Source organism: Xyrauchen texanus, chromosome 24 (assembly GCF_025860055.1).
Source record: "Xyrauchen texanus isolate HMW12.3.18 chromosome 24, RBS_HiC_50CHRs, whole genome shotgun sequence".
NCBI lineage: Eukaryota > Metazoa > Chordata > Actinopteri > Cypriniformes > Catostomidae > Xyrauchen > Xyrauchen texanus.
In genome coordinates, this window is record NC_068299.1 from 1,799,438 (window position 1) to 1,826,764 (window position 27,327).

A 27,327-nucleotide genomic window follows, 5' to 3' on the forward strand; every position below is an offset into this window, starting at 1 on the left:
GATGGCTGTACCGGAGGATTTTCCATCTGGTACAGATATAATGGGAGGTTGATTGATGCCCGGGTGCGGGCAAGGGATGGCTCCCTATTGGTCAACCCCATTATGTATGCTGATGATCTGGTGATTGCTGCTCACTCAGAGGAGGAGTTGGAGGCGCTGCTGATGAACCTGGAGCTTGCCACCAAGAGATGGGGCCTTACCATCAGCCCAACCAAAATTAAGCTCCTGCCTGGGTATTATGTACCATCGGACACTCCACCCCCAAAGCTCCCAATTGGTGATGGGGAAGTTGTGGAGAGAGTGGAGTGTTTTCCATACCTGGGCAGTGCGCTTATGACCAGCTCCGGTTTGACAGCAGAGGTCTCACTCCGAATCAGTCGAGCGGCATTATCTTTTCATCGGTTGCGTAACGCTGTTTGGAAGCTACCCGGTTTGTCGCTCCGCACGAAGCTTCAGGTATTCTCAGCCACGGTCATTCCCTCCCTTCTCTACGCTTGCAAAACGTGGACCCTCTTAATGGAACATCTTTGCCGGTTAGAAACATTTAGGCTGGCCTGCCTAAAATCCATCCTGGGTTTAACCAGGCTGGATTGTGTGAGGAGCTCACAAATCTTTGAAAGATGTGGACAAAGTCCCATCGGTGAGCTCCTCCGGCATGTAGGCCGCATGCCCGGCTACCACATGCCTCAACAGCTTTTGTTCGGCCGGATAGAGGGGGCTAAGCGAGGCAGCACGGGCTGGAGTGGAGATGGAGTGATGTGGTACAGGAGGATGTGGAGCTGAGTGGACTTGCCGATGACTGGTACCAGCGGTGTCAAGATCGGCCTCTTTGGAGGAGGCTCGTGAAGGACGCTACCGGCCAGTTGGAGGCAGTCGCCCTCCAACAACAACAGAGGACAGAGGAGCGATGCGCACAACAATGAGCACAGCGCCGGGTTACTAAAGCACAGCAAGGTGGCACAGTAGGGGGCACAGGTGGTGCTTCAGCCAGTCATCTCAGTCAGTCGACCCGTGTTACCTGTTGGATCTGTCCCGTGACCTTCTGCCAGCGGGCGTTCGACACTTCACGTGGCCTTAACGTGCACATAGCCTGACACAAGCGTCGTGGTGACGTCACCGCAACTTAGTGGCGAATGGCGGTTGTTGTGTGTGTGAGAGTGTGTGTGTGTATGTGCGTACATGTGAGTGTGTGTTTTCTGTACTAAGGTAATTAGTCAAAGCCAGGTATGAGTGTGTGTGATTAATCAGTTTGTGGTAAGCAGACTTAAAAGGGATAGTTCACCCAGGTGTGTATGACAATGGTGTGTTTGTGTGCTTATCCTGAATGTCTCAACCGACAGGAAAACGAAAGATTACGTCTGTAACATGGCAACGTCTATACGTCACATGAGAGACTGCGTGATCTCCATCCTCTTGTGAAGATTACCTGAAGTGTTGGATTATAGTTCAAAAAATCCTTTTATAGGACCAAAAGGGATCGTATTGCTTTAGAAGACGTCAATTTAACCGCTAGGGTCATATCAATGATGTTTATGCTGACTGTCTGTGATTTTTGGAGCTTCAAAAGTCAAATCACCATCCACTTGCATTATAAGGACCTACTGAGCTGAGATAGTTTCTGCATTTCTTTATTTGTGTTCTGCTGAAGAAAGAAAGTCATGCACACCTGGGATATCATGAGGGTGAGTAAATAATGAGAAAATCTTCATTTTTGGGTGAACTGTCCCTTTAAGGCCAGGTTTCATGGCTGCATGGCGGTGGGCGTGTCTGTTCTATGATAACGTCACTTATACACCCATCAAGGGGAAAGGCAGCAGTCACACTTAACGAGGCGTAAGGCAAAAGCTTATCATATTCATTGTCGACGCATTCATTTAGGCTTCTGTTGTGTTTCTTTCATCATTCACTTTGGTAAACAGGATTTTACAGTCATCAAAAATAGCACAACAAGCAACAGTTCAGTGCATCAGAACGAACTTCACTTGTCTGAGAAATGTTTGCGGTTACTTTTACCCACGTGGCTTAAAGTAGCATTTACAGTAGTTTATCACAATTAAAAGAAGTGTCAGAAAACTTCATTTTGTCTTCATTTTGAAAGCTAAATCTCCAGTTACAATATACATACACACATCAATCACTATGTCAGTATATTACTAGGAACAAACATGACGCTTTGTGTGGAATTAAACGTTATTTTAGTGGAGTACCTGTATTAACTGAGCTTCAGATGCTTATCGTTTATTTACTGTTTACACATATCTGTATTGTCATCCAGTTTCAAATGCATCACCCAAAATGCATCTTAATAACATTTTACATTTACATTTATGCATTTGGCAGATGCTTTTATCCAAAGTGACTTACAGTGCACTTATTACAGGGACAATCCCCCCGGAGCAACCTGGAGTTAAGTGCCTTGCTCAAGGACACAATGGTGGTGACTGTGGGGATCAAACCAGCAACCTTCTGATTACCAGTTTACCAGTTATGTGCTTTAGCCCACTACACCACCACCACTCCATATAATAGGTATAAATGGGGCCTTTGCGAAATGTTTTGCTTGAAAAGTGTGCTTGTGTTTTCTTCCGCCAAACTGAATAAAATTTGGTTTGACACCTTATTGTGCTCAATTAATGTCATTGCAACAGTTGTATATTTGGAAAGGAATATTTCGTGTTTAATGGAAGTTCAGCTCAATCGGAAGCATTTTTGGCTTAATGTTGATTACAATAAAAGTTAACTTCGACTCGTCCCTCCTTTTCTTGAAAAAAGCCAAAATCTGTGTTGCAGTGTGGCACTTCCAATGGAAGTCAATGGGGTTTAATCCGTAAACGTTAAAATACTCACTGTTACAAAAGTATAGACACAAGTTTTACAGTTTTTTAATTTTAATAATTTCCCGAACGGGTACAGTGAAGAGAGTAAAGAGGTTACGTGCCTAAATATTTCTGTCAAATTTTCAAAACAAAGGCGGATAATACCAGATGTTGTCTGTTGTTTGGCGAATAAAAAGAAAACAACAAAATACGACAGAAAATACAACTTCAACCATGTCAATGTATCTGTGGCTTCACAATTTCCTAAAAAATATAAATATAATGTTTCGTTACCTAAAAATATTTTTAAAGGAGTAAGGGGTTTATTTTAATAACCATAAAGTAACATTGTGGGAACATTGCAGGGAGGTTTTTGTGGGACTACCTAAAAAGAACGTATACAGAACATTCTCTAATGGTTATTTTAAGGTTTTATTTTAATAACCATAAAGAAACGTTCTGGGAACGTTGCAGGGAGGTTTTTGTGGGACAACCTAAAAAGAACGTATACAGAACGTTCTCTAATGGTTATTTTAAGGTTTTATGTTAATAACGATAAAGAAACGTTCTGGGAACGTTGCAGGGAGGTTTTTGTGGGACAACCTAAAAAGAACGTATACAGAACATTCTCTAATGGTTATTTTAAGGTTTTATTTTAATAACCATAAAGAAACGTTCTGGGAACGTTGCAGGGAGGTTTTTGTGGGACAACTTATAAAGAACGTATACAGAACGTTGTCTAATGGTTATTCTTAGGTTTTATTTTAATAACCATAAAGAAACGTTCTGGGAACGTTTGTGGGACGACCTAAAATGAACTTATACAGAACGTTCTCTAATGGTTATTTTAAGGTTTTATTTTAATAACGATAAAGAAACGTTCTGGGAATGTTTGTGGGACAACCTAAAATGAACGTATACAGAACGTTCTCTAATGGTTATTTTAAGGTTTTATGTTAATAACGATAAAGAAACGTTCTGGGAACGTTGCAGGGAGGTTTTTGTGGGACAACCTAAAAAGAACGTATACAGAACGTTCTCTAATGGTTATTTTAAGGTTTTATGTTAATAACGATAAAGTAACATTCTGGGAACGTTGCAGGGAGGTTTTTGTGGGACAACCTAAAAAGAACATATACAGAACGTTCTCTAATGGTTATTTTAAGGTAAGGTTTTATTTTAATAACCTAAAAGAAACATTCTATGAACGTTGCAGGGAGGTTTTTGTGGGACAACCTAAGAATAACCATTAGAGAACGTTCTCTATACGTTCTTTTTAGGTTGTCCCACAAAAACCTCCCTGCAACGTTCCCAGAACGTTTCTAAAAAAGTTTGGAATCCTCTGTTTATAATTTTTTGTGGTAATATGCCAGTAATGCCATCGATTAAACCTGAAATATTCACTTTGTGTCTTCCAATCTAAACCACCATCTTAAAACCTCAATATAACTAAAACTAACAACAGAGTCTTGATTTGCCCTTTAAAAGCGCCACACGCCAAGAAATATTACTGTGCAATCCAAACCTGTTAGTCGATAATTGCTAGCTTATTGAAGCTGTTTCGTCTGAAGTAGAGGCACTGGACGAATTTGCATAAGTGCTGCGATGTAATTGGTATAATCTGAGCATGTTCCATTATTACCTCCCCTTAATGACTCCGAGAAGTGACAACGGCACGTACTGGAGATCACTGAACAAAGTTGGTGAGATCAAAAGAACTCGGAGTAACCTTGTCAACTCAAGCCGTCGGATGATTAGCTAGCCCTTGCAGAACCACTACGTCACCCCGCACTCATACCGGCTCATTTGTCAGAAACAGGACGGCACACATTTATCCCTCAGAAAGGGGGTGAGAGAGAAAGAGAGGGGTAGAAAAAGAATGAGTGAGCCAGAAAATAACTAGCACACTTTGCCAGGATATGAGTATCATTATCGCCGTGGTAGCGGCTTTATGTTCTCTCACTTGATTAAGTGTAAGACGACGTGCCCATCAGGCTTCTAGCACCATTGGGCAGAAGAACAAAAGTAAGACTCAACGAAGTAAAGAAACAGCAGTGGTTTAGCAGGAGAGATACTCCATTGATCTTCATTAGTGTGATTAGAGCTTTAATGGGGCTTTCACTGAAGCTTCTGACCTTCAGAGTGGACTTCCAATTGATCAGTGTGCCTGATAAATATTGGAATAGGGTGGTTGTGTTAGTCTGGATGGAAACAAAATCATGTTCATGAGGACTGAGACAACGGCAGATGCTAATGTTCAGGAGGAAAAAACAAAAACAATGACAGCTTTGTTTGAGACATTCAGTTGAAAGTCACATTAACCGTATGTAACTGTATATATGTTGCACATATTGTTCTGGGGTTACGAACCAAAACCCTCTATGGAAATGTTGGAGAAAGAATCGGCATTGGCTAGTACATTTTTGTTTTTACTTGCCAGACTTTTGACGACATGTAAGTGTGATGCAACTGAAAACTGAAAGACATATTAAACAAACTGAGAACGGGGCATCTTCACACACACACACACAAACACACACGCACGTACTCAAACACACACACACATTCTCACACACACACACACACTCACAAATGCACTCACACACACACACACACTCACACACACACAAACACACACACGCATTCTCACATTCACGCACGCACTCTAACACACACACTCATTCTCACACACACACTCACACACACACACAAACACACACACACACTCACACACATGCACTCACACACACACGCACTCACACACACACACACTCACACACACACACACAAACTCACACACACACACTCAATCACACACACACACACACACACTCACACAAACAAACACAAACACACAAACACACACACTCAAACATATACTCACACATGCAATCACACACAAATGCACACACACAAACACAAACACACACTCTCGCTCTCTCACACTCACACTCACACACAAACACACTCACACACGCAATCACACACAAACGCACACACACACACTCACACACAAACACACACACACACACTCTCTCTCTCACACTCACACACACACACAGTTATTATTTACAATGTTTTCTGGTGGTGTAGTGGGCTAAAGCACATAATTGGTAATCTGGTACTCAGAAGGTTGCTGGTTCTAACCCCACAGTCACCACCATTGTGTCCTTGAGTAAGACACTTAACTCCAGGTTGCTCCGGGGGGATTGTCCCTGTAATAAGTGCACTGTAAGTCACTTTGGATAAAAGCATCTGCCAAATGCATAAATGTAAATATATTTACACATTTAAAAAAAATATGTACGTATATATGCACTTTTCTTATTTTCATTGAGTTTACTTTGATATGATCCATGATCCAAGATGGCGGCGCGGTAGCACGCAGCGGCCACTCCGGATCCACAACGGTGCTATTTTTGTTAAAAAAGCCCGACTTTTGCAACACATGGACATCGGAGCAACCAGTGTTCGTGTCTACCATCGCCAGACACTACTCAAATATAAGAATCATGCAAAAACCAAGCTGCATGATGACCTGCAGGAGGCGCTACGGCGTACTCGGCTTGCTTGCGGAGACCAGGCCTCCAGCCCTCGGCGTCGCCTGATGCCGGTGGCGGGGAGAGGGCGTCGTAAGCGGTGTGCGAGAGCGAAGCGGAAAGAGGGCGGGGTCCATGCTAGGCTAAAACAAACCCTAGCCGGCCGGCTCTCCCATCTATCCTGCTCTCAAATGTTTGCTCCTGGACAATAAACTGGACTATATCCGACTCCAGCAGGCTACGTGGCGTGAGTTTAGAGACTGCTGCGTCTTTGTTTTCCGCGAGGCGTGGCTCAGCGACAGAGTTCCGGATGCCGCCATTCAGCTAGGCGGGCTCGCCTCGTTTCGTGCCGACAGAAATACAGCTCTCTGCGGTAAGACTCGCGGTGGTGGCTTGTGTGTTTACATCAACACGAATGGTGCAAGAACTCTATGTTAGTCTCTAGTTACTGTTCATCGCTGTTGGAGCTTGTGACTGTTAGATGCAGACCTTTCTATCTACCACGGGAATTCACCACTGTTTGCATAACCGGGTTTACATTCCCCCAGCTAGCGCTAAGGAAGCGCTCTGTGAACTGTATGGGGCTATGAGCGAACTGCAGAGCGCTCACCCCGACGGACTGTTTATTGTCGCCGGAGATTTCAACCATGCAAATCTCAAGACAGTGCTCCCTAAATTCCATCAGTATGTGGACTTTGCAATGAGAGGGCTGAGCAGCTTGATCTTGTTTACACAAACATCCCAGGCGTGCCGGGCGGAGCCCGCCCCACCTCGGCTACTCAGACCACATCTCTGTTATGTTAATTCCAGCATACAGACCGCTCGTCAGGCGCACAAAACCGCTTCAGAAGCAGGTGAAAACCTGGCCAGCAGGAGCCATCTCTGCTCTTCAGGACTGTTTTGAGTGTACTGACTGGCACATGTTCAGGGAGGCTGCAACATATGGCGATTCTACCAACTTGGAGGAATACACAGCATCAGTGACCAGCTACATCAGCAAGTGCATTGATGATGTCACTTTCTCAAGACCATCACCACACGCTCCAACCAGAAGCCGTGGATGACTGCGGAGGTGCGCGCGCTGCTGAGGTCCCGAGACTCCGCCTTCAGAGCAGGCGATAAGGCAGCCCTAAGAACAGCTAGGGCCAAACTGTCACGGGCAATCAGAGAGGCAAAGCGCGCGCACGCCCAGAGAATCCACAGTCACTTCCAGGACAGCGGTGACACGCGGCGATGTGGCAGGGCATCCAGGCCATCACCAACTACAGGACAACATCAGTTGCCTGTGACAAAGATGCCTCCCTTCCAGATGCGCTGAGCGACTTCTACGCTCGGTTTGAAGTGCAGAACGACGTGATGGCGAGGAAGTCCACCCCTCCTCCCAACGACCAGGTGCTCTGTCTTACCACGGCAGATGTGAGGAAAACTCTACGTAGAGTCAACCCACGGAAGGCTGCTGGACCAGACAACATTCCTGGCAGAGTGCTCAGAGGATGTGCAGACCAGCTAGCAGATGTTCTTACCGACATCTTCAACATCTCTCTGAGCAGCGCCGTTGTTCCAACGTGCTTCAAGGCCACCACCATCATCCCCATGCCAAAGAAGTCTTCAGTGTCCTGCCTCAACGACTACCGTCCCGTCGCACTTACACCCATCATCATGAAGTGCTTCGAGAGGCTCGTCATGAGGCAGATTAAGACCCAGCTGCCCCCTCACTAGACCCACTGCAGTTTGCGTGTCGTTCAAACCGTTCAGCGGACGATGCCATCACCACAACCCTCCATCTGGTCCTCACCCACCTAGACAATAAGGACTCATACGTTCGAATGCTGTTCATAGATTTCAGCTCAGCATTCAACACAATCATTCCCCAGCACCTGATTGGAAAGCTGAACCTGCTGGGCCTGGACACCTCCCTCTGCAACTGGATCCTGGACTTCCTGACTGGGAGACCTCAGTCAGTCCGGATCGGGAACAGCATCTCCACCACCACCACACTGAGCACTGGGGCCCCCAGGGCTGTGTGCTCAGTCCACTGCTGTTCACTCTGCTGACTCACGACTGTGCAGCAATGCACAGCTCGAATCACATCATCAAGTTCGCCGATGACCACGACCGTGGTGGGTCTCATCAGCAAGAACAACGAGTCAGCATACAGAGAGGAGGTGCAGCGGCTGACGAACTGGTGTAGAGCCAACAACCTGTCCCTGAATGTCGACAAAACAAAAGAGATGGTTGTTGACTTTAGGAGAGCACAAGGTGAACACACTGCGCTGAACATCGACGGCTCCTCTGTGGAGATCGTCAAGAGCACCAAATTTCTTGGTGTTCACCTGGCGGAGAACCTCACCTGGTCCCTCAACACCAGCTCTATCACCAAGAAAGCCCAGCAGCGTCTCTACTTTCTTCGAAGGCTGAGGAAAGCACATCTCCCACCCCCATCCTCACTACATTCTATAGAGGGACTATTGAGAGCATCCTGAGCAGCTGCATCACTGCCTGGTTTGGGACTTGCACCGTTTAGGACCACAAAGCCCTGCAGAGGATAGTGAGGACAGCTGAGAAGATCATTGGGGTCTCTCTTCCCTCCATCAAAGACATTTACAAAAAACACTGTATCCATAAAGCAACCAGCATTGTGGACGACCCCACACACCCCTCACACAAACTCTTTACCCTCCTCCCGTCTGGCAAGAGGTACCGAAGCATTCGGGCCCTCACGACCAGACTGTGTAACAGCTTCTTCCCCAAGCCATCAGACTTCTCAATACTCAGAGACTGGTTTGACACACACGTGTCCTGAGTTGCACTTTAATAACTGTCACTTTATAACTGTCTGCTACCTCAATAACTGCTATGTGCATAGAACATTATCTCATAGTATGTTATGTTTACATTTTTAGAAACTGTCATCTTTTTGCACTACTGAGTACTGGTCGGCGCTGCACTGTCTATTGTCCTGTTCATTGTCAGTAATTTGTTGTACTGTCCCGTACTTTTTGCACATGTTTGCACGTGCACTTTATATAGGTAGTTTATATAGGTATTTTATTTCGTTGTGTAGTCTCATGTGGTCCTATGTTGGTCCTTTGTTGTTTTTATGTAGCACCATGGTCCTGGAGGAACGTTGTCTCGTTTTGCTGTGTACTGTACTAACTGTATATGGTTGAAACGACAATAAAAACCACTTGACTTGACTTGACTTGATATGGATCACAGCACTAAATTGGAACTGTCTCTTTAAGAGAACGGCAGCTCAGTGAGCATGTGTTTATGGTTGAATGAACATTAACGAGAGAGAAGCTGCAGTTGTCTTTACCTTATCGGTGCAACGTGTTACTATCCTAAACAATAACGTATTGATGTTTATTTTTACCTTTTTAATCACCAGTTGACTGCAAACAACCGAAGGGATATTCAAAGAGACATAAAATGTAAATGTGGTGCGTGGATCTCGTCTTTGGTCGCAAAATACACGGAACGAGCCAAAAGAAAACGTTTACGCGCATAATAAGTTGTGACGAGGAGTAGGGTGGGGCCGGGACTATGCATGCCCATGTTCACAGATGAGGAAGGGAGTTTCAGGGGAGGTTACACACACTGTCCATCAACTGCAACAATCCTTTTCTGTGCATTTGACCCATACACAAGTCTTGTGTATTTTTTAGGAAAGAAAAAAAAGACATTAAAATGACATCTCTTTAACACCGAAGGAAGAAAATGTTTTAATAAACTATCAAAAGGCCTATTATATATTTTAGAGAATTTTTCATCTCAATTTCTATCTTCTATATTAATCATAGTATTAAAATAAAATGAAAGTGAAGAAATTAGGAAAGAAACATTTTACTATTGCAAAATATAATAAGAAAAATTATTTGTTTGACAATTAATCGCCATAAGCACAATTGCTCTTACATCGCAATTCGTCAGTGCCTTCTACCAATGAACATTGCATGACTGTGGCAACATTTACACGTCTCAGGGCAATTTGGAAGTGAAATGTCCACTGTGTGGCGCTAAAAGCCAGTGAAATGTTCACCGGAACAGATCAAGATTTAAATCAACAAAACCGACCTCCCAACCCTAAACCTTAAACCTAAACCTAACCGATAGTGTCATAAAAAGCAAATGTGACTCGCTCCAGGTGGTCGGGGTATCCAGTCCCCACTTGCCCCGCGGACGACGGCCGTTCCCCGCATCCGGGCGGTCGGGCTACTACGTCACCCGGCAGATGGCAGCGGCGCTCCCCAGGGTGGACGGCAGTGTCGAGGACTCTGCGACGGGCATACCTCCTCCTTCCCGGGCTTTGGCACCAATGTAACACAGTTAAAGCTTAAACCTAAACCTAACCGATGTGTCATAAAAAGCAAATGTGAGATGAAAGCACAATTTCTGAAGTAACCACGTCACTTTGTGATGCTTTTATGACACTCGCGTGATCTTCAGGACTCCCAGTGCTTTAGCATTGCATATGCAACGCTCTATCAGTTGAGCTATCATGCAATGCATGTATTAAAGTGTTTATGAACTGATAATCCGCCGTTTTCCTGGTGATTTGTATGAAAGCGAATGCCACTCAGGGAAAAATATGACAGTCGTCAGAGACTGTAAGAAGGTGACTTAAACCAATCGAACATCTTCTCTGCTCTCTTGATTTCATTCCAGCTAGGAAAAAAGTTACTTTTTACTTTTGTAATACTTAAGTACAATTTTTACTTTCACTCAAGTATGTTTTAGGCTTTTAACTTTCATGCAGTATCCATACTTTCACTGAAGTATAATTTCTTTCTACACCCCTCCTTACTTTCTAAGTCACTTGAGCTTTGAAACCCAACATTTTAGCAATTCAATTTGACTAGTTTATTTGTTTGTTTAGTTTGGAGGAAACATAGGAATGCAGTTTCCTAATGTATAATTTGATTTGAAATTCCAAATGTGATTCCTACTCAATCCCAATGCACTAAAGTAACTATGCATTGTGCTGTGTCGGCCTTACAGTGAGAAAACATTTGCATGAGCCAATAAAACAAAGAAGAAAAGTAAGCAAAGAGAAATGACAGCGGCTACAGACTCCAGCATTTATCAAACTCCCAGTCCCGCCGTCTGACTCCGAAATTGAGTGATCGAAGTGTTTCTATCGCACGAGCGGCATCACACGCGACAGTTATGACAGGATGCATTATATTAACGCTGGCTCTTTGGTGATACTCTCCTGAGGTGCCCGGCCTGTCAGCATGCCCGCTGCTGCACTGCCACTGTGACCATTGCGGGAGGCTTTGACGGATTGCTGCGTTCTGTAAAATTTGTAGGAAAATCAATGCATGTTAATATGAGGCGAGTGCCATAACTAAGCCCAAACCCATTGCCTGTTGGCCCGATGGGAACAAACGGTTGATTAGTTATTGTCCAGGAACAGGCAATACATTTAAAGCTGGAACAGGCAAATCAATTGCACCCAGCAGTTAATTTGCACCTCAGTGCAAAATTATTTTTCAATCAGCTGTTACTTGCCATTCTCCAGAGGTGTGTATTTTATCAGGTAACACAATTACCAAAACAATGTTTTAACAATGTAGAAACCACCAGATCTTAATACTATATGATAAAAAATCTGCACATATAGGAATAGGAATAAAATAGGAAAGGAACTGGGTTAATTCGTAAGGATAGTATTTGATCAAAAGCCCATCACATATCGTACTGTGTATTTCTGGATGAGGTAAAAATACTCTAGTCCTTTTTATAAGCTTTAAACAAATTAAGATTTACAATAATTGGCTCTACATATTCATATAGGCCTAGATAAACTCTTTGCTCCCCGTAGATCAACTAGTAAGTGTGCAAAAGGTTTTAACAAGACTTTCTAGAAATCCACAGTGCTAAATGTGCCGAAGTTAAAAACTAAAAACGCACACATTTAGCTGTCACAGCAACACTGCTGAACATTTTCATGCATGTTTTATCCTCAAATTCACATGTGCATGCACACAAATGACACAGCGCTTCCTGTAGACCATGTGAAATGTCAGTGTTAATGCAAAGGGTAGCATTTACCTTCGTTCTTTTAAGAGGAGTGTCTGCTGTGGTCGTAAAGAGGTGTGAGCGTGTGTGCGGTCGTACCGTTGCTTTGTCATACAGCGCGTGATTGTCCAACAGTTTTCCTCGCTCCAGTCTGGCGAATCGTCTTAGATCTCTTCCAAACAGCTGGAACAAGAATGTTGAAGATTCGACACTTAATAGCAGCTCAGATGGTTCACTTATAAAAAAAAATATACCATGCTATATACTAGGCGCTACAACAGCGCTACGACAGCGACTTTTACATTTACATTTATGCATTTGGCAGACGCTTTTATCCAAAGTGACTTACAGAGCACTTATTACAGGGACAATCCCCCTGGAGCAACCTGGAGTTAAGTGTCTTACTCAAGGACACAATGGTGGTGACTGTGGGGATTGAACCAGCAACCTTCTGATTACCAGTTATGTGCTTTAGCCCACTACGCCACCACCACTCCTTTTATTCACTTTCACACAAAGTGTACATGTAAAGCAGAAGATTATCAGTTCATAAACATTTACTTTTCGCTCTGTTCCTCACACAATGTTATCTTATGCCATCTGAACACTGCTGCTATAGTGCATGAATCATTTTAAAGTTTGCATTACATAATCAACTATATTTACAAGCTTGTTCAAGTGGGATCAAATTGTGTGGCAGCTCATCTGATAGAGTGTTGCACTTGCACGGAGTGGCAGGGCGGAGGGCGGGGCCGGGTCGTGATGCTACATACCCGGCCCCTAATCAGGCTAATCAAGCCTCAGAGAGGGATAAAGGCCGACTGGAGACGGCAGTGGGACAGAGAGAGATTTACGGGCAGCTGTCCGACATCTTTGTGTGTTTGTCTTTTTGTTGGAGTTTCGTATTAAAATATTATTTATATTCTCAAGCCAGTTATCGCCTCCTCCTTTCCCTTTAACCCCCTTTACGCTGGTGCCGAAATCCGGGAAGGGGGAGGGATGTGCCGTAGTGGAGTTCTCTCCGCTGCCATCCACACGAAAGGAGTAGCCGCCGCCATCCGCCGGAGGAGCCTGGCCGCCTGGAAGTGGAGGAACAGCCTCCGACCGCGAGGGGAGGAGGGGCTCCCAACCAACCGCCTGGAGCGGTAATCGCTGCCAGGGGCAGGGGAGACCCCTACCGTCCACCAAAAACGTGGTGGGGTGTTCCGTCCGCCAGGGGCCGGAGGACTGCCTCCGATCCACCCGGGGAGGCACGGCTGTCATTCCGCTAGAGGGTGGAGGAGTGGCCGAGGAACAAGCTACGGCGTATCAGAGAACCGGTGAGAACGTTTTTCTCCTCTCGCTCTCCCAATGCCGCTTTCTTTTTAAAATCTTTTGTTAATTTAGCACGATCACCATTACGGTGTGTAGGTGCCACATTTTTTTGGGTTTCCCTCCCTCATCCAGGTAGACGGGGATAACCTGCCGGCAGACAGGGCGGAAAGCACGCCCCTCCCCAGGGAAATGGGGTGGGGGGTGTACGTCATACCGGCCCTGAGAGGACGAGAGAGGAATGTAACAGGGCGGAGGGCGGGGCCGGGTCGTGATTCCGCACACCCGGCCCATAATCAGGCTAATTAAGCCTCAGAGAGGGATAAAAGCTGACTGGAGACGGCAGTGCGACAGAGAGAGAGATTTACGGACAGCTGTCCGACACCTTTGTGTGTTTGTCTTTTTCTTTTTCTCGCCTCCTCCTTTCCATTATTCCCTTTACAGGCGGTTAATCCCTGGTTGTACACATACTATACAAATATATTAAGAATTATGACTGTACAGAGTTAGCCAGAGCAATGAAAAGTAATTTTATGGAGTTTGTTATTAGTTGGTTGTATGAGATTTAGAACAGATCTGAACTCTGAACTCTATTGATGCAGCATCCTGCTGTTGTTTTGTATTAAGCAGCACAAATCTCCTCAGAGAGTTTTATCAGGGCCAGCAGACCTATTTAAACGCTGCTCTATTAAGCTCTTCAAACATACAGTAGTTTTAATGTTTTTTTGTCATTATAAGCTGCTTTAGGTCACGAATACTTTGGCTTAAACAAATGCTGTTGGATGCCATGAAATACCCAAAACAGCAATGCAACTACAGAGCACATGAGGACAAAGTAAATCAATAAACAAACGAATGCATAAATGACATTTATAGTGTTCTGATCTTCTAATTCATTGGTATGGTTAATTATAATATGACTCAGAAACTTCTGCTTTAAACAGACGTTTTGTCTAGTTTTACAGTAAAAATATCAAAGCATCCTTTAAAAAAAGATACATGTTGAAAAGCAAAACTCTGCATTAAGACTAGTTGCCTCTCAAATAAATGCATGTTATTCTGAGGATATAATTAGCATTTAGACAAAATACTGATGAAGTGAATGATTTTGTGAAGTGTCTATCTTTCTTCATTGTCCATAAGCGAGTGTAGTAACGCAGCACCGATCATACAGACGCAGTGGGAGCAGAAATGCATCATGGGATAGCGGCCTGTGGAGGAATGTAATTACAGCTGACGGGTTGAGCGTCCACATGAACGTGGCCTGTCAGAAGAATGGATGCATCAGTGCTCTGACCTCAGGTTAGGGATCATCTATAAACAGCTCCAGTCAAACTGTATCTGACTCTGCACGCTCCCTAAAGTCTTTCGGCTCTGCATGAGGGACGTTCATGGACAGAAACGCAATAAATGAGGTGTGTTGGGCAAAGAGAAGTGGGTTACTGTGTTTCACAGGTGCTTCTAAACTCAGTCTAGCTTGCTCTGTTGCTTGCACCTGGAGATATTAGCACAGAGATGTAAAACAGGTCTCTAAGTGGAATAAGTATTTACACACTGAATACAAGCTTCCATAGTTGCATTTCATTTAGAAAGAGCATCACATACAGTACTGTGCAAAAGTCTTAGACACATAAGATGTTTCACAAAATAGTTATTTATATCTTTAGCTTTAGTGTGTGATTAGGACATATACATTTTAGACTCCCAAACATTCCTTTGGCAAATAGATTTGAATAGAAGAAAAGGAAGCCTGGCAACAGATGTCATGACCCCCACAGAGACCCCCTTTGAACATCGAGTCAGTCTGGGATTACATATAGAGACCATAGACTGTAAAAAAAGATGGATGCCACCCCTTCGCTCTATTCCATTGGTGAGAACTGAAGCCGCCAGTGTCCCGATATGGCGCTGACATCTTGGGACTTGAGTCTGCGCAGTTGCGATTTCGGGACCAGACCTGCGCAGTAGTGAGCAGGAAGTAAAGCCGCGAACTCAAGGCCCCGCCCTCACTCTCGCTGAATCAATCACAAGCACACGCCCCTTTTGACTTTTGACTTATGACGGTGTGAAATAATTAATTATAGAAATTTAGATATTAAATTTAAAGCTCCGATCTCCTCAGTCCTCCGAAGATCCCGAAAAAAAGTCAGTTGGTGCTTCAGTGACTACTTCGCTCAGAGAACCTGTCAATCACAGCTGTCAATCATGATGTCACAGCAGCGTTTTTATAGCATCAAATAACTAAAAACAAACTTATTTTGAAAACAAACTCTTGAAATGACATCAACGTGATAGAAACGACAGTAAATGACAGAAACTATCTTTGGAAAAAAGATATGTGAAGTGTAATTTAATTGTTTAGTTGGTCTCACGTCCCGTTGAATAATATGGGGAGGCGGGGTTTATGACCTATACTAGGACCAGTCACCAGGGGGGTGATCGAGACGTTTTGGCTTCACTTTTGAGGGCTTGTGCAGCACACTTGATAGAGACAAAAGCAGTTGAGTTCTCCAAGAAGCTTGAACATCCGATCTGACAACAACCAAGTAAAACAGTGTCCAGGTGTTTCTAGGAGAATCTGCGATGATTTAAAGGTAAAGGTGGTCACACCAAATTTTAATGTAGCTTTTTTATGTTTACTAGACTTTGTATGATGTTACTTGATAAATAAAAACTATTTATGGCATTAGTTTTGAAGAAATCCTCACTATAGTGCCTAAAACCTTTGCACATTACTGTATATATCAATGGTGGTACAATTCTTTTACAGTAGATGTACTATAAACCCATCAATTTGAGTGACAAAAGCTGATAGCTGTGTCCCAAATGACACACTATACACTATGCACTTACAATAAACACTATGCACTCACTCAGCCTTGTAGTGTATGAATTTTAAAAGTGTATTATCATCCCAAATGGAACATTTAACTCTTTTTTTTAACTACACGAAGCTCTCGCCGTTTAACAGCCGATGGCTGATGGAAGTGGTGTTTCAAACAAATGCAATGTGTTGCCGCTAGCTTTAGCGCATTAGCCATCCTCAGTTCAACACTTGTCTCTCAAACAATGTACATATATTTGCACAGCATGGGGTGATGGTAAAGTATTCAGCTTACATTTCTAAAGTGCTGTCTTCACTAAAGTTTCGCTAGTTGCTACATTTTCCATTATTTACAAATGGGTTTTTTAAATGTTTTTTATTTTCTCCACTTTTTCTCCCCCCAATTTGGTATGCCCAATTCCCAATGGTAAATGATCTGCACCTTTTTAAGCCTTAATGGTATTCAAAGCGCTTTACACTGCATCTCATTCACCCATTCACACATTCACACTCATACACCAATGGCGGCAGAGCTGCTATGTAAGGTGCTAGCCTGCCATTGGGAGCAACTTGGGGTTCAGTGTCTTGCCCAAGGACACTTTGGCATGTGGAGTCGTGTGGGCCGGGAATCGAACCACCAACCCTGCAATTAGTGGCCGACCCGCTCTACCAACTGAGCCACAGCCACCCCAATGCACTCTAAGTCCTTCAGTTGCCTCCGTGTCTGAGACGTCAATCCGTGCATCTTATCACGTGGCTTGTTGAGCGCGTTACCACAGAGACATAGTGTGTGTGGAGGCTTCCCGCTATTCTCTGCAGCATCCACGCACAACTCACCACGCGCCCCACTGAGAGCGAGAACCACATTATAGCGACCACGAGGAGGTCATCCCATGTGACTCTACCCTTCCTAGCAACCGGGCCAATTTGGTTGCTTAGGAGACCTGACTGGTGTCACTCGGCACGCCCTGGATTCAAACTCACGACTCCAGGTGTGGTAGTCAACGTCTTTACTCGCTGAGCTAACCAGGCCCCCATTATTTACATTTGTTTTGCTAGATCAGCATTGCGGCCATTAAACTGCCTCTTCTGCTACATATGGCAAGTTGTAAATGCTGAATGCATCAAGTGTCCATGCCACTCTCTGTTTTAACGGTTGAAGAAATGCATCAGCTGTTACTCATAGCACACTTTTTTGTTGTTGTTGTACTGTCAGTGTAAACATACTACTCGCACTACTTACACAACAAAATTACTGACCTTTAAAACATTTTGGCTTTTATTTTGGCAGAACATTTTGGCTTTTTTGCCTTTTGCTTCTTCATTGTAATACTGAACCTTCACTTGAAATTTTATTGCAGTTGGGTGATTCTTACCGCGGATCCCGTCCATCCCAGAAGAGCGAACGCATAGCGTTCAATTGGAGGGGCCACCAGGTCAACTCTCACGGCCCTCCAGTCCCGACACTGACCCCGATCTCTGACCTCATCACCATCTCTGATGTCAGTCACCTGATCTCTCTTCAGCTTTAATATCAGGAAGCACTTCTGGAAATTATCCATTGCCTCAAACTGATGATTGGGCCGCTGCCGGAGGTCAAAAGTCGACTCCTGGAAGTCAGAGTACAGCAGGATGCTCTGATTGAGAGGGAGAAAAATATGAAGACATGCTCATTTTATGCAGATTTTATGTTTTGTGAAGGCTCTATTGTTAATTTAATAGGTTGTTTGTCACTAGCTATGAACAGAATGGAGGTGTATGACATGCCTACTGCATTCTTTGAAGTATAAACTGTACACTACATACTTACTATAGTACTACATACATTTAAACACATAAAGATTATCCCAAAAAATACAATAAGTGGTTTAAACAAACTCAGAAATGTGCCCTATAATGACTATGAACTCCTCACAAAAATCCTGCACCATGGTCAATGATCACACTCATACTCTCAAGAGAGCAGCTTGGAAAATGGAAAATGATTATATCAAGGTATTTCACGATACATGGAAGGCTAGTGTCTATAAATACAGATGGGCTCTAAATTCTGCCAGGTCTGCATATTTGAGCAAACTCATGGAAAATAACCACAATGATCCTAAATGTTTATTCAATACTGTGGCTAAATTGTCTAGAAATAAAACTTTGATTGTACCAGATATTCCATCGTAGCATAGTAGTAATGGCTTTATGAATTTCTTTATTGATAAGAAACAAAATTGATATTACACATCCATCTGCCACAGCACCCCAGAAGACTAAAATGATTCCCTACGAGCAACTTCAATCCTTCGCTGTTCTAGGTCAGGATGAGCTAACAAAAATGATCAAAACATCAAAATCAACAACATGTATGTTAGATCCAATACTGAATAAACTCCTAAAAGAGGTGTTTCCTGTCATTTCAGAGCCTCTTCTTAATATTATTAACTCCTCATTATCCTAAGGGTATGTTTTAAGAAACTTTAAACTGGCAGTTATCAAACTGCCTATCAAGAAACCACAGCTTGATCTAGGAATATTGGCTAATTATAGACCAATTTCCAATCTACCATTTATGTCGAAAATACTAGAAAAGGTAGTGTCCTCCAACTATGTTTATTTTTACAGAGAAATAGTATATATGAAGAATTTCAGGATTTAGGCCTCATCACAGTACAGAGACTGCACTTATCAGTTACAAATGACTTGATCGTCTGATCGCGGCTTCATTTCTCTTCTAGTGCCTTTAGATCTTAGTGTTGCATTTGACACGATAGATCACAACATTCTCTTGGATAGGCTTGAGAATTATGTTGGCATTTGTGGACAGAATTAGATTGGTTTATGTCCTATTTAGCAGACCGCTACCACTTTGTCTGTGTAAATGAGAAACTGTCAGATCAAATTAAAGTATGGAGTGCCACAGGGATCAGTTTTAAGGCATCTGCTTTTCTCTCTATACATGCTTTCCCTGGGAGATATTGTCAGGAATCGTGGAATTCGTTTTCACTGTTATGCCGACGATACCCAACTTTATATTTCTTCAAAACCTGATGAAATTTCACAATTTTCCAAATTAACTGAGTGCATAAATGATATGAAAGAGTGGATGGCTAGAAATTTCATTCTACTCAATCCGATTAAAACAGAAGTACTAATTATTGGAACAAAACCCTCAAAAAATAAGACGCTAAAATATAATCTGACACTTAATGGATGTACTGTAACATCAACTTCTACAGCAAAAAGTGTTATACGTATTAGATAGCAAACTTAACTTTAAAAAACAAATGTCCAATATTTGTAGGACTGAATACTTCCAACTCAGAAATACTGTTAAGTTACGACACATGCTATCTATTTCTGATGCCGAAACACTAATTAATGTGTTCATGACCTCAAGACTAGATTATTGTAATGCATTACTAGGTGCATGTCTTGCAGGTTTACTAAATAAACTCTTAAAAATGTAGCAGCTGGAGTGCTAACTAGAACCAAGAAATATGACCATATCAGCCCCATTGCATCGCTGTTACTTTGGCTAGCTTAAAACTCTGTTAAACTCTGTTAATAACTTACAAAGCTTTTAATGGTCTAGCTCCGCAGTACTTAAGTGACCTTCTATCACGCAATAATCCATCACGCTCACTACGATCGCAAAACTCCAGCCGGTTAACAATACAGAGAATATCAATTTCCACAAAAGGAGGGAAATAATTTTCATATTTGGCTCCTAAACTATGGAATAGTCTTCTTAGCAGTGTTCGGGACTAAGACACACTCTCTCAGTCCAAGTCTAGACTAAAGACTCATCTATTCAGCCAGGAATACACTAATAGTAATAGTAGAATAGACTACTAATTTAGTCCTTAATTCATAGTTATGCTGCTTTAGTTAGGTCAGCCGGAACCGAAAACACTTCCCTTATTATTTAACCCTGGTTTAAAGTGAATGGCATCTATGCCAATTTTATTTTATTTCTTTCACTGTCTAACCCTCGAAATTATATCCCGAAGTTTCCAGAGCCTGCCAGATCCATCTCTGGTCCTGCCTGATGTCTGACTCCCACTGTGTCGCTGAGTGATGATGACCAACTGCAGCATGTGCCAGCCAGACTTCACTTCAGTCTATTAAGACAGACTTCACAGGGTATGAACTGATGCAAACTCAAAGATATGAGATTCTACATGAGCTACTGTCTGAAGAATTGGCTCAGGATGAAGTTCACCAAAATTACCTGCCATAAGCTTCCAGATGGACTGCAATGCTTCTCACTGAATGATACCTGGATCAACTTGGTCAAAGGAGGGACAACACTCTCTTAAACGACATATATAGGAATCAGGGCTGGAATGGGAAGAGAAATCGGCCCGGGATTTTACATGGCAACTGACCCAACTGTTGAGCAGGGGAGGGGAGGGGGTGTTCGCTGTCCTTTTCTGCATATCGTGGCTTCGTTTTGTGGTCCGTTCTGCATAACGCGGCGACTCATTGTTGCTTATCGTGGCCCATTCGCGGCTGAACAACCGGCCCGCTCGGCTTGGACATTCCGCCCCTGAACTGCCCAAAAGTGCATCGGCCCACCAGGTATGCCAGATTACCAGTCCAGCCCTGATAGGAATTAACCACTAACAAAAGTCTCCATCGGCCAAAATTAAAGGACAATGCATCTATGTGTATTTCCTCAGTTATTTCGAGATGACTTCAAAGACTTTTACATTTAAAACGTATAGTTCATGCAAAATTATTTTGTTTAATCATTGACCCACAACACTTACTTAGTTTACTAATTTTAACCACTAATAGTTCTAAACATAAATAACTAATATTGGTATTATACTCATTAATTTTCTGTTATAGCATAATTTCATGTACAGCTGCTTTGAAACAACACTTGTTGTGAATATATACTATTCTACGAACTATGGTGGGTGTGAAACAGTATGCTACAAAAATGTAGAACACTATGGCCTTATGTTGCATGTTTAATTCAACATGTGGCATTTATTCATTTCATCATTTCATGCATAGAGAAAATATGCATTCTATGCACAATATATATACGGCAGAATCTGTACAAGTTTCTGAAAAATAATTGAATTCACATTGCAATATCTGACTTTTGACAGTAGATTTTAGTATCTTGCCAAACCTGAGTAGAGTTTGAGGGAAATAAGCCATTATTAGGAAGTTTACACAGAGACACACCTTCAAAACAGCACTAAATAAACTCAACAGTGGTGTCCGATTTGATAAGCCACTCTGATGTGTGCTAATAGCATTACGATGTTCACTGGAGCAAAGCCGCAGCAGGGTGCGAAAATCTGAATTGCTTCCCATTTCATTAAGAAAAGAGGACACGAGACAACACAATACAGTTCTCGTTAAATTACAAGTCTGGATTGAACCGCAGCAGGACAGCACTCTCAATCTGTGCTAAACAGTTCCACTTCACTGTAAATGAAATCACTTCAAGAGTTCACGTCTCAACAGTCACCATAAATAAAGAGCAGTGGAGGAGAGAGAGAAAGAGAATAAACAAGAGGAATCAACTAGATTTGTACATTTCTGAAGAACATGTGTGTGGTGTTTGTCTGTGCAAAATCCACCACAACAGCGCTAGGGTTGCTATGCGGTTGCTTAGGTGTTCTGATTCATTGCATTTTTGCATGCAATCATCATTTGAAGTCCGTTTGTGAATAAAGCACTGAATTCTGCAGAAACTCCTGGTTTAAATGCATATTTGTTGCAGATGTCACTGCTTTCAGCTCACAGTGATTGGCTGGCACCTGCTTTTTTTGTTCCTCATTTGCATAAAGCTGAGGAATTTGAACTTTTTTGATGCTCTTGAACAGCGTCAGCAGGATGGAACTGAAAACGCTCACAAAACCCCCGTGGAAATATACGGTAAGATTATCAGAGTCATTTTTAGAACATAAGGTGCAACCCCATAGTCGTTTTTATAGCACTTATTTGTGGTTATGAGGGTGTTTTGGATGGTTGCTAATTCATTGTTAGGTGAGTCCTAGGGAGTTCTGGGTAGTGTGTACTGTGCTAAGGTGTTGTATGTGGTTGCCAGGGTGCTGTTATGCGGATTTCCTAACACCTAACACTAGGTTCAGAGTCGTTTGTAGAGTGTTAACATGTGGTTGTGTGGGTGTACTGGATGGTTGCTTATGCATTGTTAGGTGGATGCTAGGGAGTTTTGGGTAGTATTTACCGTGCTGCTAAGATGTTGTGGGTGGTTGCCAGGGTGTTGCTATGCAGTTGTCCTAACACCTAAATCTAAGGTGTTCCGAGTCGTTTTTAGATTGTTAATATCTGGTTGTGTGGGTGTACTGGATGGTTGCTTATGTATTGTTAGGTGGATGCTAGGGAGTTCTGGGTGTATTTACTCTGCTGCTAAGATGTTGTGGGTAGTTGCCAGGGTGTTGCTATGTGGTTGCCCTAACACCTAACACTAAGGTGTTCAGAGTCATTTTTAGAGTGTTAATATGTGGTTTTCCTGGATGGTTTCTTATGCATTGTTAGGTGGATGCTAGGGAGTTTTGGGTAGTATTTACCGTGCTGCTAAGATGTTGTGGGTGGTTGCCAGGGTGTTGCTATGAGGTTGTCCTAACACCTAACACTAAGTTTTTCAGAGTCGTTTTTAGAGTGTTAATATCTGGTTGTGTGGATGTACTGGATGGTTGCTTATGTATTGTTAGGTGGATGCTAGGGAGTTCTATGTTGCTTTTACTGTGCTGCTAAGATGTTGTGGGTGGTTGCTAGGGTGTTGCTATGCGGGTTGCCCTAACAACTAACCCAAAGGTGTTCCAAGTCATTTTTAGAGCATTAATATGTGGTTATAAGGGTGTAAGGATGTTTGCTACTGCGTTGTTAGGTATGTGGTTACTAAGGTGCTCTGAGTCATTTTTAGAGTGTTGCTATGGGGTCGCTAAAGTGTTCCAATCCATTACATAAGCGCTGACATTCGGTTGCTTAGGTTTTAAAAGTCATTTTTAGAGTGTTGCTATGAGGTTGCTAGGTTGTTCTGGGTAATTGTTAGCATGTTGATTGTAAAGATGTTCTGAGAAGTTTCTATTGCATTGCTAGGCCCACACTGCCCTCAGATTTGCCAAGATGCTAGTCAGCATTCAAAAATCAGATATCTCAATGTGAACTGAAGTTGAACACCAGTTGACTCATTTATGTCTGTTTTTATTTCTCCTTTCAGGAGAAACATCAGAGTCAAAGCTGATCCTTCAATGGAACATAACTGAGAACTCAGTGAAGTCTCCTGAGCAATAAAAGAGTAACCTCTGAGCAGTAAATCTGTCCTCTGGGTCTCTCTCATTACAGGATCATCTTCTGTGACAATAGCTGAGTGTACATTTTCTATCAGTCATAGAGAGAAGTGAGGTAGTTTAGCGAGACAGAGAGTTCCGGGCTGTTATTTGCACCGGGTTACAATTATAATAAGTGTCTCTGTGTTAAACAGATCACGCCGGTGGCCCCTCTGGCATTCATTGCTCTTTAAGACGACTGCTGGAGATTTATGGCCTGTGAGAGGGATACAGTAGCGCAACAATTATTGCTGGAGCTGCAATTAAACTGACAATTTATAACATTAATCGTCTTAGCTGAGGCCCCATTAGCAGCTGGATAATCAGAGCAGCCCAGTAACGAGAGGAAATCAATTCTGAGGTCCTGAATCAATCTTTCTCTTTGTGTTCCCAAGTGTTTCTCTCCTAATTCACTCTTACCTCAGTTTATCTGTCTTTCCACTCTTATGCAAATTCTCCTCACTTGACTACCTGATTATCTCAGTCTTTCTCGTGTTTGTTATTTACTTTTTATTTGCCATGCATTTTTATTAGTAGTGTTTGCTAGCGAAATATCTCTATTGCTGTTTCTCATTAGGGCTGAACGATTAATCGAAATAAAATCGAAATCACGATGGTACCCAGTGCGATTTTCAAACCCTGAGGGTTACGATTTAATTAAATAAATAAATAGTCTCAACCTCATATATATATATATATATAAATTGTAATCTTGTTACATGTATGAACAGTTAAGACATTTCTTTATGACTTAAAATTTAGTTTTAGATTAAACCATCAGCTTAAGAATGACTTATACATTTAAAATCCACCGGGTCAAAATTGATGCACAAATGCAAAAGGTGTATGCAGATTCTGAACAACAATAGAAGGGTTAAATGTATAAAACAAAGTCTAAATAATGTGTTGTAATACTGGTGTATATTCTTTCTACATACACAAAAGGATGTACTCTACCATCACCAGTGAAATACATATTTGTAGTGCATATTAGAAGCATGCTAATTGGCATGCATCCTTAGGTACACACATGCACGTTTACACAGCGCTCAAATGAGCCCTCGGGAGTGAACAGGCTTTAAGAAGGTGAAGACAGAACTGCATGGCCTTGCAGCGGCGATATGACGAGCCGTTGTCACATGCAATTACAGGAACATTTCACATTTCAGATAAAGCTATGAAGCACGCTCAGTTACTGCAGCGCTTAGAATCACGACACATACGGCGAGCCATTATTTCGTGAGCAAATATTTCAACAGCCTTTAATGCATTCAATACATCTGATTAAAACTGTATTAAGTGGCATTTCAATCCATTTTATCTTGCTAATATAATTCAGACTTTCAGAATTCAGTGCTCACATTAAAATCTGCTCTGTTGAAATGCATCCAATAGGGCTAAATTTAATCAAATCTTGTTAGGCAGGAAGGAGGGTGGAAATGGGCCGTGATTCCACACACCCGACCCGAATTAGGCTGATTAAGCCAGAGAGGGATAAAGGAGACCAGAGATGGCAGTGTGACAGAGAGAGAGTTGCAGGCAGCTGCCTGACACCTGAGTATGTTTGGTCTTTTGCTTAGTTTATTATTAAAATATTATTTACCCTGTTAAGCCAGTTCTCGCCTCCTCCTTTTCATTGAACTTTGTTACATGTAACTTTATACATTTTGTTTGGTTAAGCTTCTAAATTGTTTAAACTGGTAACACTTACAAGATGACTTAAGCTACACTTAAGACAAATGGTTCTAAATAGTACCAAATAAGGGTTCTTTGGTAACAATAGCAGAACCCTTTTTGGTACTAAATAGAACCCTTTTTTAAAGGTTCCATAAAGAACCTTCCTTTTGAAAGTGCTGTTTAGAACCTCAGTAGTGCTATAAAGAACCTTTTTGATGCAAGGAGGGTTTTTCTACCCCTCTATTGAGTGAGTGGTTAAGGATTTACACCTGTGCTAACACCAGTTACATTCCCAGACATGGAGATAAAAGGAGAGTAGAGGGTGGCTTGGAAAAGAAAGAGAGAGAGAGAGAGAGAGAGAGAGAGAGAGAGAGAGAGAGAGCTGAGCTTCCAGCATGTGTGTGTGAACCAAAGAGTGTTCTGCTGAAAAGCAAACTTTGTGTATTTAAAAAAGAAACACTGAAAAGTATTTGACACATCGTCTCCCACTTCCTCATTCCGAGAACAAAAAGGGATTTGTTACAGTGGTTCCGAAACCTAAACGGAAAAGATTGCCATCATGGAGTCCTCGCCACTGGCTGAGGACTGCGGCACCGATGGAGTTGTCAACCTGGTGGTGCTGGAGAAGTTCGTTGACCGTCTGCTAAAGGGAACGGCGGAGTGGGTCCAGTGTCAACGTCCGGCTTCGCTGGAGAAGGCCTTCCAGATGGCAGAGGACCGCTTGGCGCGCATCCAAAAGAAATCAATAATTTTTCTCTCTCCAACTCTCTCTCTTCCCCTTCCCCATCCCATATTTACATTTATGCATTTGGCAGACGCTTTTATCCAAAGCGACTTACAGTGCACTTATTACAGGGACAATCCCCCCGGAGCAACCTGGAGTTAAGTGCCTTACTCAAGGGCACAATGGTGGTGGCTGGGTTAGAACCTGGGTGGCTGGGTTAGAACCTGTGACCTTCTGATTAACAGCCCTGTGCTTTAGCCACTACGCCACCACCATTCCAGTCAGCCATATTGTTCCTGTCCCTACCCCCCAAACCTCATAGAACACCACATTGAGACGGGCGAGACTCACAGCTTACCCGAGGAAGTGTGCAATTGGATGGGTGGAAATCTGTATTTCTACTTGGGTCATGGACAAGTGCTTCACCCAAATTGACATGTCTGAGACCCAAGACCAAATAGGAAGCGAGGCAGTTCCTGGGGCTAGCTGGCTATTATCGTAGGTTTGTACCTAAATATTTGGATATTACCAGCCCGCTGACTAATCTCACTAAAAAGGGAGAACCAGACCAGGTCCAGTGGATGGAGCCATGCCAAGTGAAAGCTGTACTCTGTTGCAGACCACTCTGTGGCAGCATTCCCATGACTTGTCTCTCCCTTTTTTGTTACAGATGGACACAACGGAGAGGGGGTTGGGGGCTGTATTGTCCCAGGTAGTGGAGGGGGAGGAGCACCCCGTGTTGTACATTAGTCAGAAACTCTCGGGGCAAGAGATGATGTACAGCACGATAGAGAAAGAGTACCTGGCCATCAAATGGGCCGTCCTCACCCTCCGGTACTACCTGGTTGGGAGGGCCTTCACCCTCTGTTCGGATCATGCCTCGCTCCAATGGCTCCACCACATGAAGGATACGAACGTGCGGATCACTCGTTGGTATCTGGCACTTCAGCCCATTAAATTCGAGGTGGTCCACAGGCCGGGGGCACAGATGGCAGTGGCTAATTTTCTCTCTTGAAATGGGGAGGGGGTCGTGGCAGGCTGGATGGGTCCCCGGCCTGAGTCGGGTGGTAGGGGTATACAGTTTGCTGTATATTCTTCTGAT

General features: G+C 43.0%; 1 protein-coding gene across 1 annotated transcript in view; it reads right to left on the reverse strand.

The window, feature by feature from the left end:
* Positions 1-27,327, reverse strand: part of LOC127617585 (DNA nucleotidylexotransferase-like) — a 144,573-nt gene that overhangs the window by 48,861 nt on the left and 68,385 nt on the right. The window contains exons 9-10 of the mRNA XM_052089569.1: positions 17,891-18,151; positions 12,479-12,562 (exon numbers count right to left, since the gene is read on the reverse strand). Of these exons, the coding sequence (XP_051945529.1) occupies positions 12,479-12,562; positions 17,891-18,151 (345 nt within the window). The remainder of the gene's footprint in view (positions 1-12,478; positions 12,563-17,890; positions 18,152-27,327) is intronic.